At 46.3% G+C, this 11649-nt stretch overlaps 1 protein-coding gene across 1 annotated transcript in view; it reads left to right on the top strand.

Moving 5' to 3' along the window:
- The first annotated feature begins 4864 nt into the window (after nt 1–4864).
- LOC107300901 (tyrosine-protein kinase Src-1-like) overlaps nt 4865–11649 on the top strand; it is a 54574-nt gene continuing 47789 nt past the window's right edge. The window contains exons 1-3 of the mRNA XM_015830188.1: nt 4865–5203; nt 9707–9764; nt 10212–10690. Coding sequence (XP_015685674.1) covers nt 4865–5203; nt 9707–9764; nt 10212–10690 — 876 coding nt within the window. The remainder of the gene's footprint in view (nt 5204–9706; nt 9765–10211; nt 10691–11649) is intronic.

Genomic DNA, 11649 nt, shown 5'->3' on the forward strand with positions numbered 1-11649 from the left:
CAGAAGAACCGCAGAGGTGACCCAGCCTTGGAACTTAAAGGTAATGTTGAACTCACAGTAGAGAGGAAGAATTTCTTCGTCCCGAGGAACTTTAGCCCCTCTACGGTTAAGAGGGATTGGCTTGGGGCCAGCCTGGGGCTCAGAAATTGAAAACAACCCGCCTGGCGGGAAGGGGGGGGATTTATCTAGCCTAGTGTTGGAACCACAGCCAAATAGAAGGTTTCCCCCTCCTCACATTTTCTCACCTCTTCTTCAATCCTGGAACATCTAGGATTGGATTAGAAGCTTTGCTAAAAAGTTCCCACCTCAAGATTCTCGTCTTATATTGAAGTTTCTTTGGGCCAAACACCGTAAATAAATATCTAATCACGAGCAGGATCAGACCTGTCCTTAGACGTATCACTCAACCATGACAACTTTCAGATGGGTGGACTTCAGCTCCCACTCATCTTAAAGGTGCCATGGTTGAGAAATGCTGCAGAGAACACGGGACCTGGTTCTGGATAAGGTTCTCGCTCCTGAAATAAAAACATGTTGCGCTTTGCAGAAAGATCTGTGTAGATTTGGCCCGTTTGCTAAAAGAATAAATAAACCAAAGCAATTCATTTTGCTATGAGACAAACAACCATCCGTGGTCACTTTTTGAGTCCAATCTCTGGGGCAGGTTCACACAGAGCATTTTTCTCCCTCCCCCTTTTTCTTCCTGTTAGAGAAAGGCTCAAGCTTGGCCTCATTTATCCAAGGGCACGCACAACACCTTGTGTCCAGTTGCCATGGCTTCGTGCAAACAAATGGAAGGAGCACAGCTTTTGTTCCTGTCTACACCTTGTCACTTTCTTCCTTTGGGGCTTGTAGAGAGAGTTTTCTCCCTGGACCCTGAGTCAATTCTCCAAAGTTTGCTCCCATTCAAGGAGGGGTTTCATTCCTTGGTCTTCAGCCTGAGCACGTTCCTCGGAAGCAGCGAGTGATGAGTAGCATCACACCCATGGAGAAGTGAGTAGAAGACCTGGTCTTTGGAAGACTGTTATGGCCTGCTTTGGACAGGGCCAAGGTCTGTATGGAAACAAATCCTTTTCCAGGTAGGGTCCATCCCTGTGGCTGAGAGGTCAAGGCTGTATTAGACAACTGCAACTCTTGAGTGATGGTGCCATCTCCATTGACTCAACACCACCTCCTGTTTGGAATGTAGACACCATGCTACTAATCTGGTGGGTGAAATCATTGACTACTAGTTCGGACTATCTATACTTCTTTGGAGTTCTTTCTTCATCTTTGGGGTTCTCCTGGCTATGGCTGGAAAAGCAGGGGAGCCCCGTGTCCCAGCCACCTTGCAGAAATCCCGCCTGAAGGCCGAGGAGAAGATTTTGGATCTTGACTTTCAGCTGGAGAGCGTGCAATTTAATGAGATAGGGAGGTACGCCCTGCGGTTGACTGCAGAAAATCCTCTGGTGGAGGGGTCTGAATCTGGGGTGCAGCTGCGAGTAAATGAAGGAGAAGTGCTTCACACCAACACAGCCACCACCGACGTGGTGGAGCAGGCTAACCTCAGCGAAGTCTACCTGTTTGAGAAGCGGAGGTTTCTCTTCATCCTGCCCAAAGGTAAGAGGAGGGGAAAGATGGAAAGGCGGCAGAATCCACTTTCAGGGGACTAAGAGGGGCATGGGGGATTTGAAGAAAGGAGCAATCTGAAGGGTAGCATTGTAAAACCAAGGTGCCGCAGGATTTTGATGCTCTATGAAGTCTAGGACTAAGGAGCATGAAGACTGGAAGACTGCATTACAGACCTAGGGCAGTGGTGGCAAACCTATGGCACGCGTACCAGAGGCGGCACTTAGAGCCCTCTCTTGCCATGCCCCGGAAATGGCAACCGTGGGAGAAGTTGGTCGACGGGTGATCGACCGGCTCCAGGGTGTACCGACCTACGTAGGGTCGTGGGTACGCGAGTGACCGGAGACACACGTCCCCGGTTACCACAGTCCGTCGTCGGCGGGGCCGGGGACGGAGGGGAAAGGGACACTGTTACCGTGGGGGTGGGACGGAACGGAGTGGGGCGTCCTGCTCGGAGGACGGCATCGCCCCACCTGCCAGAGACCCCCTGGATCTCTCCCAACCCTGCCTGGCCCCCACAGGCGTCCCTCCCCACGAGCAATATTGAGGTGATCATGCCCACCTTGGCCACACCCACCCAATCTGCCATGACCACCACAGCCACGCCCACCCAGTGGGCCACGCCCACCTGGCACCCGGCGATAAATAAATGGGTTTTGGGTTGCAGTTTGGGCACTCGGTCTCTAAAAGGTTTGCCATCACTGACCTAGGGTCTCCTCCTCCTCTCTTCCTCCTCTTCCTCCCCCTCTTCCTCTTCCTCCTCCTCCTCCTCCTCCTCCTCCTCCTCCCCCTGTCCTTCTTGACTGATTATACACCAAAGCCAAACAAGATACAGGGTGTTGGACTACTAGAAGACCTCCAAGGTCCCTTCCAATCTTATTATTCTATATTCTATGATTAAAAAACATAATCTTGATTAAGTAAACACTAAAAGGGTATCATACTATCATAAAGATAGACAGTTTGATGTAGTGGTTAAAGGCATTGCAACTTGAAACCAGGACATGTGCATTCTAGTCCTGCCTTGGAACATAAATGCACCTGGTTGACTTACCCAATTTCCCATAGAGGCTACTAGATGCCTCCAAAAAAAAACCTCCATAAATCAGGGCAGAGAAGAAATGGAGCCCCAAGGAGCTGCCATTCAAAAGAAGATGGCATATTCTGGGTGCACAAAGCCCATTTGGTATAATGGTTAAAAGGCACTAGGGTAGAAACCAGGAGGCGTGAGTTCTAGTCCTGCCAAATTCATCCCTAGAAAGAGGACAAGTCCAAACCACTTCTTAAAAATCCTGCCAAGAAAACTGCAGGGACTTGTCAAGCAATAGCCAAGATCGATCGACTTGAAGACAAACACACACACACAAACACATTCTCCCACATGAAAAAAGCTCAAAAACACAATAAGATTTTATCTTGGCATTCACCTTTATTTTTTCTCGACTAAATAGCAATAGCTTCATAGAGCTTTACAGCCTTCTTTACAGAATCAACATATTTGCCCCCAACAATCTGGATCCTCAATTTACCGACCTCGGAAGGATGGAAGGCTGAGTCAACCTTGAGCCTCGTCAGGATCGAACTCCAGACTGTGGGCAGAGTTAGCCTGCAATGCTGCACTTTAACGACTGCGCCATCCTTGCAGAAGCTTTGGGCAATGAAGGCAAATACAGGTGTCCCAGGATAATGTTGCAGGATCCAATCTGAGTTGGTCACTGGGACCAAAAGTTTATTCTTAATAATAATGATAATAATAAAGTTGGAAGGGACCTTGGAGGTCATCGAGTCCAACCCCCTGCTCAGGCAGGAACCGTACACCATTTCAGACAAATGGCCGTCCAGTCTCTTCTTAAAAACCTCCAGTGTTGGAGCATTCACCGCTTCTGGAGGCAGGTTGTTCCATTGGTTAATTATTCTAACTGTCAGGAAGTTTCTCCTTAGTTCTAAGTTGCTTCTCTCCTTGATCAGTTTCCACCCTTTGCTTCTCGTCCTGCCTTCAGGCGCCTCTTCTTCCAAGCTTTGGGCTTGTGATGGAGTTCATCCTCAGGGAACTTTTCTCTCTCCAGAATGTGTACACTGGGTTGTTCTACGTGTTGTATTTCTATGGTGAACACATCCTGGAGAGAGAGACGTTCCCTGAGGATGGGAAGAAGCTTGGAAGAATAAACTGTTGGTCCCGGTGACCGACTCAAATTGGATCCTGCTATTGGCAAACCCTGTAACAGAGACAAAGAAGAAAAATCAGGTTATTCCACTATTTGGCTGAAAGGTCACCTCTCTTTGGCTTCCATCAGGCTACCTGAAACATATCTCCAGTCAAGGACTGCCTGAACTAGCTTTGTTAACCTCTATCCCGCTTTCCTTCTGTGCTGTGTATTTAGCCTGAGGGTAGGGATGGATCTAGTGGTGGGATTCAGCCGGTTCGCACCACTTCGGCAGAACCGGTAGCTAATTTTTTGTTGCCCAGGCCCAGAATGGACTTCCGGAAGCGGCATCCACACAGAGAACCAGTTAATCCAATTTTATAGATAGAAGATAGATAGATAGATAGATAGATAGATAGATAGATAGATAGATAGATAGATAGATAGATAGATAGATAGACAGACAGACAGACAGACAGACAGACAGACAGACAGATGATATAGATAGATAGATAGATAGATAGATAGATAGATAGATAGATAGATAGATAGATAGATAGATAGATAGATAGATAGATAGATAGATAGATAGATAGATAGATAGATTAGATAGGTAGATAGGTAGATAGATAGATAGATAGATAGATAGATAGATAGATAGATAGATAGATAGATAGATAGATAGATAGATAGATAGATAGATAGATAGATAGATAGAGATATGCTGCCAGAGAAAGTGGGAGAAAGCCTTACAGAAGGCACAAAGGGGGCTCCCACAATCTGATCAATCGGAACAGAGCTGGAAGGGAGATTGGAGGTCTTCTAGTCCAACCCCTCACTCAAGCAGGAGACCCTCCTATACCAGAGATGAAGCATCCACAACTTCTGAAGGCAAGCTGTTCCAATAGCTCAATGTTCCAGTTGCACTACAGATTTTTTTCTCCCCCACCCTTTTAAAAAAAAAAAATGTAGGTTTCTGCAAAAATGATAAAAACCACGATGCTCGGCTGCGGATTGAAGCTTTACGCCAGCGTGGGTCCTTGTTGCTGAAGACCAGCGTGAAGACGGGGGAAGCTTTCTTTGCTATTTACCCCCGCACTAACCAGCCTAGAATGAATCTCTTTGCTAGCAAGGATGAAGATTTATACCGCTATACTGATATTATGGTGCTGCTCCGGGCTGGTAGCGATGACCTGACCATGCATTGTGGAAGGTTGGCTTACACAGTATCGTTCCATGAACACCGACCTGGAGCCAAGAGGGAGATACCCATTACGCCACGCCATCTTTCTCCTTTGGTCCCCCGCAAGGAAGACAAGATGCAGGCGGAGGCGGGAAGCTCTTATCTGGCACCTTTACAGTTGTTGGGGGTTCAGCCAGAGAGGACTCAAGGCAGTGCATCTGAACGACCATCTCAGCTGTCACCGACTGCAGAATCCCGTGTTCGTGGGGTAAGGCGTGTTTGAGTATCAAGGTTATTCTGAATTTCATTTATTTTATTTCCCTTCGGGTGGGGGAAGTGAATGCAAGTGGATCAAAGAGGAAGGGGTGGTTTCCCTCTCCTTTGGGAGAGAAAGCTTGGCTGTCCAATGGAGTGAATGAATGCATCGTGGTTGGTCTTGGAGAAGCAAATAGAATGAATTGGGTGTAGGCCAGTTAAGAACTTCTAAGGGATGTGGGAATGGCCTTGGGAAATAGAAGGGAGGGCTGCAAAGGGACCACCGGTGGATAAAAGGTGGCTCAGGCCACAGAAAGGGGGAGGGCATAGAGCATGTTTCAGAAAGGATCTGTCAAGCACCAAGGAAGTCATGAGATCCAGGCAGTTCAAATGTGTATAAAGATTTATTGCATGCTTAATCTCTCTACAAGAATCTGGACTACTAACGGTTAAGGGAAATTAGCGGGAATTAAGAATAGAAGGAATTCAAGGTGGGCTGGACTTAGATCTCTTATGGGCATGAAGGAACTCGAGACTGATGATGCATTTGACCTCTCCCTCGGGCTCAGCCTGGTCATCTCCTACAGGATCCTCTCCAGTTTTCTGGAGAGTCAAAGGAAAGAGGAAAGAAATACTTTTGGTCTTCAAAGATTCTGTTCGTACAACCTTAGAATAAAAATAGAAGCATCTTTGGTGCCCCCTGTGCTTGGGTGTTCTCTTGCAGACATTTCATTACCAAACTAGGTAACATCATCAGTGCTAGTAGGGAGTGAGGTTTCATATTGGCCCAATTTCCCGATTCATATGGCTTGGGGAATTCTAGGAGTTGAAGTCCACCTATCTTCAAGTTCCCAAGATTGAGAAACACTGCCCCAAGGGATTCAGTGGTGGGATTGTGGCAGCCATTTTATCTTTACGGACTTCCTTGGCCAGACACCCTTTCTCTCTTTTTAGCGCTCACCATACAGCCTGCTGGAGTCCCAGAAAGAAGTCCCCGATGAAGACATTCAAGACTTTTCAGAAGAAGAACAATCCATCTTAGCAGCTTCTTCTTCATCCTCCTCCTCCTCCTCTTCGCTTGCACCAGCTTTGCCAAGGAAGTTGCCAAGCGATGCTAGTCTCCATCTGCCTTCTCCAGGAGATGTCCCAAAGCTAACATCTTTCTTAGGACTGCTGGTAAGTCAAATATCTACACAATCAACGGTGAAAATGCAACTTTTGCCTGCTTCTCTTTGTTATCTGGGTCCAAACAAGGTTAAGTTAGCAAGATCCAGAAGCTGCTCCTTCTTGGTTAAAGTGCCATGAATTTGTTAGTTTGATTTTTGTGTGTATTCAAGGGCAGGTTTAATTCCTTCCACTGAGAGCTTTGTAAGTCCTCCACAGTGTATTCTAGACATTGCTAAAGTCAGCTGGTGGCTCTTTCAGAAATCTTTTTGTTACCTGGGCTTGGGTTTAACCCAAAAGGTGCCAAGGATGGCTTCCAGAGACTTGCAGAAGTGTTTTCAAAATGGAAATGTTTTCTGTGGCTGGAAAGCAAAGGGAGTCAGCACCTAATCAGAAAATCATTGTGTGGTTTATTTATTTTTTCTTAGGTGGAACAAAAGCTGAGAAACAGACTGGTGCTTTAATGAGTAGTAGACAAATTCTCTGCTTAAGGATAGGCTGGAGAAGTTCTGAAGGATTTATATTTTATATATTATATATATATATTATATATATATTATTTTATTATTTTATTTTATTATTTATTTTATTATTTTATTCCCTTGAATTTTAAGTTCACTTGATGGTTTTCATTCTGAGGCTGTGATCTGCATCCGAAACAGAATGTTGCTGTCAACGCTGCAAATACTGTATATTCTTGCTTTGACAATATGCAGAACTGTCTGGTATTTTTATAATTAAATCAGGCAACAGTGAAAGGGAAGGAGAATAAGGAAAGCCCGGGAAAAAGAAACCGGAAGTAAATCACATCTTCCAAGTTAATTGGAAGATGTGAACCATGACCCCAAAATAGGGGAGGGAAAAATGCCTGGAATGTATGTGCAACGGAAAAGGATCTCAGATCTAAGCATTTCCACCATGCCGTACTGACATCTCTGTAACCTTAATAAATGCTTTTAGGATAAATATATGCCTGAAAGTCCTTTTAAGTGTTTCGTTAATCAGACACATGACAGTTGCTTGAACTGGNCCCTCTTCAACCAGCTGCCCACTAGCTGGCCGAGGTCCCACATGGCTGGATGCATCCCAGCACCCATGCGCTCACTGGCCTCTGTGTGCAGGGGCCAATGGTGTCAGGCAGCAGCCGCCCCGGCCCCTGCCTCCCCTTTCCCTGTGACAATGGCACCCCCACCCTGCCTTGCCTCACCCCGCAGGACGAGCCTCCTGCCCATCGCCCCACCTGCCAGAGACCCCCTGGATCTCTCCCAACCCTGCCTGGCCCCCACAGGCGTCCCTCCCCACGAGCAATATTGAGGTGATCATGCCCACCTTGGCCACACCCACCCAATCTGCCATGACCACCACAGCCACGCCCACCCAGTGGGCCATGCCCACCTGGCACCCGGCGATAAATAAATGGGTTTTGGGTTGCAGTTTGGGCACTCGGTCTCTAAAAGGTTCGCCATCACTGACCTAGGGTCTCCTCCTCCTCTCTTCCTCCTCTTCCTCCCCCTCCTCCTCCTCCTCCTCCTCCTCCTCCTCCTCCTCCTCCTCCCCCTGTCCTTCTTGACTGATTATACACCAAAGCCAAACAAGATACAGGGTGTTGGACTACTAGAAGACCTCCAAGGTCCCTTCCAATCTTATTATTCTATATTCTATGATTAAAAAAACATAATCTTGATTAAGTAAACACTAAAAGGGTATCATACTATCATAAAGATAGACAGTTTGATGTAGTGGTTAAAGGCATTGCAACTTGAAACCAGGACATGTGCATTCTAGTCCTGCCTTGGAACATAAATGCACCTGGTTGACTTGCCCAATTTCCCATAGAGGCTACTAGATGCCTCCCAAAAAAACCCTCCATAAATCAGGGAAGAGAAGAAATGGAGCCCCAAGGAGCTGCCATTCAAAAGAAGATGGCAAATTCTGGGTGCACAAAGCCCATTTGGTGTAATGGTTAAAAGGCACTAGGGTAGAAACCAGGAGACGTGAGTTCTAGTCCTTCCAAATTCATCCCTAGAAAGAGGACAAGTCCAAACCACTTCTTAAAAATCCTGCCAAGAAAACTGCAGGGACTTGTCAAGCAATAGCCAAGATCAATCGACTTGAAGACAAACACACACACACAAACACATTCTCCCACATGAAAAAAGCTCAAAAACACAATACGATTTTATCTTGGCATTCACCTTTATTTTTTCTCGACTAAATAGCAATAGCTGCATAGAGCTTTACAGCCTTCTTTACAGAATCAACATATTTGCCCCCAACAATCTGGATCCTCAATTTACCGACCTCGGAAGGATGGAAGGCTGAGTCAACCTTGAGCCTCGTCAGGATCGAACTCCAGACTGTGGGCAGAGTTAGCCTGCAATGCTGCACTTTAACGACTGCGCCATCCTTGCAGAAGCTTTGGGCAATGAAGGCAAATACAGGTGTCCCAGGATAATGTTGCAGGATCCAATCTGAGTTGGTCACCGGGACCAAAAGTTTATTCATAATAATAATAATAAAGTTGGAAGGGACCTTGGAGGTCATCGAGTCCAACCCCCTGCTCAGACAGGAACCCTACACCATTTCAGACAAATGTCTGTCCAGTCTCTTCATAAAAACTTCCAGTGTTGGAGCATTCACCGCTTCTGGAGGCAGGTTGTTCCATTGGTTAATTGTTCTAACTGTCAGGAAGTTTCTCCTTAGTTCTAAGTTGCTTCTCTCCTTGATCAGTTTCCACCCTTTGCTTCTCGTCCTGCCTTCAGGCGCCTCTTCTTCCAAGCTTTGGGCTTGTGATGGAGTCCATCCTCAGGGAACTTTTCTCTCTCCAGAATGTGTACACTGGGTTGTTCTACGTGTTGTATTTCTATGGTGAACACATCCTGGAGAGAGAGACGTTCCCTGAGAATGGGAAGAAGCTTGGAAGAATAAACCGTTGGTCCCAGTGACCGACTCAAATTGGATCCTGCTATTGGCAAACCCTGTAACAGAGACAAAGAAGAAAAATCAGGTTATTCCATGATTTGGCTGAAAGGTCACCTCTCTTTGGCTTCCATCAGGCTACCTGAAACATATCTCCAGTCAAGGACTGCCTGAACTAGCTTTGTTAACCTCTATCCCGCTTTCCTTCTGTGCTGTGTATTTAGCCTGAGGGTAGGGATGGATCCAGTGGTGGGATTCAGCCGGTTCGCACCAGTTCGGCAGAACCAGTAGCTAATTTTTTGTTGCCCAGGCCCAGAATGGACTTCCGGAAGCGGCATCCACGCAGAGAACCGGTTGTTCACCTATTTGAATCCCACCACTGGATGGATCACACACTGCTCATCCTCATGGGTCCTTCTTGCAGCTATTTTAGGGGGCCAGGCTGACTAAAGAGAAGAATAAAGATGCTTTCAGTGACAAGAGTCCTCACTGTGAGATGGGTGGATGCATAGGTTATTGCAATAAAGGGATTTAAATGAAGGAGAAAGGAAGTAAAAGGAGAAATCAGTTAATCCAATTTTATAGATAGATAGATAGATAGATAGATAGATAGATAGATAGATAGATAGATAGATAGAGAGAGAGAGAGAGAGAGAGAGAGAGAGAGAGAGAGAGAGAGATGCTGCCAGAGAAAGTGGGAGAAACCCTTACAGAAGGCACAAAGGGGTCTCCCACAATCTGATCAATCAGAACAAAGCTGGAAGGGAGATTGGAGGTCTTCTAGTCCAACCCCTCACTCAAGCAGGAGACCCTCCTATACCAAACACCGCCAGGGATGAAGCATCCACAACTTCTGAAGGCAAGCTGTTCCAACAGCTCAATCTTCCAGTTGCACTACAGATTTTTTGCTCCCCCACCCTTTTTTTTTTTAAATGTAGGTTTCTGCAAAAATGATAAAAACCACGATGCTCGGCTGCGGATTGAAGCTTTACGCCAGCGTGGGTCCTTGTTGCTGAAGACCAGCGTGAAGACGGGGGAAGCTTTCTTTGCTATTTACCCCCGCACTAACCAGCCTAGAATGAATCTCTTTGCTAGCAAGGATGAAGATTTATACCGCTATAGTGATATTATGGTGCTGCTCCGGGCTGGTAGCGATGACCTGACCATGCATTGTGGAAGGTTGGCTTACACAGTATCGTTCCATGAACACCGACCTGGAGCCAAGAGGGAGATACCCATTACGCCACGCCATCTTTCTCCTTTGGTCCCCCGCAAGGAAGACAAGACGCAGGCGGAGGCGGGAAGCTCTTATCTGGCACCTTTACAGTTGTTGGGGGTTCAGCCAGAGAGGACTCAAGGCAGTGCATCTGAACGACCATCTCAGCTGTCACCGACTGCAGAATCCCGTGTTCGTGGGGTAAGGCGTGTTTGAGTATCAGGGTTATTCTGAATTTCGTTTTATTTTATTTCCCTTCGGGTGGGGGAAGTGAATGCAAGTGGATCAAAGAGGAAGGGGTGGTTTCCCTCTCCTTTGGGAGAGAAAGCTTGGCTGTCCAATGGAGTGAATGAATGCATCGTGGTTGGTCTTGGAGAAGCAAATAGAATGAATTGGGTGTAGGCCAGTTAAGAACTTCTAAGGGATGTGGGAATGGCCTTGGGAAATAGAAGGGAGGGCTGCAAAGGGACCACCGGTGGGTAAAAGGTGGGTCAGCCCACAGAAAGGAGGAGGGCATAGAGAATGTTTCAGAAAGGATCTGTCAAGCACCAAGGAAGTCAGGAGATCCAGGCAGTTCAAATGTGTATAAAGATTTATTGCATGCTTAAGCTCTCTACAAGAATCTGGACTACTAACGGTTAAGGGAAATTAGCGAGAATTAAGAATAGAAGGAATTCAAGGTGGGCTGGACTTAGATCTCTTATGGGCACGAAGGAACTCGAGACTGATGATGCATTTGACCTCTCCCTCGGGCTCAGCCTGGTCATCTCCTACAGGATCCTCTCCAGTTTTCTGGAGAGTCAAAGGAAAGAGGAAAGAAATACTTTCGGTCTTCAGAGATTCTGTTTGTGCAACCTTAGAATAGATAGATAGATAGATAGATAATTTAATTTGTATACCGCCCTTCTCCCATAGGACTCAGGGCGGTTCACAGCATATTAAAAACAAATAATATACACACAATACAAAAAATACAAAATACAAAAATACAGAAATACAAAAAATAAACCCCGATAAAAGCCGAATTAAAACCAAATATTACCAGCTGTGTTTCCAATTAAAATACTTTTAAAATTATCCCTACCTAAAATCCTCCCTAGGTCAGGCCCGCTTGCTGGAAAAACCATGTCTTGAGGGCGCGGCGGAAAGTAAGGAGATCC

Source organism: Protobothrops mucrosquamatus, unplaced genomic scaffold (assembly GCF_001527695.2).
Source record: "Protobothrops mucrosquamatus isolate PMUCROS unplaced genomic scaffold, P.Mucros_1.0 scaffold_242, whole genome shotgun sequence".
Lineage (NCBI taxonomy): Eukaryota > Metazoa > Chordata > Lepidosauria > Squamata > Viperidae > Protobothrops > Protobothrops mucrosquamatus.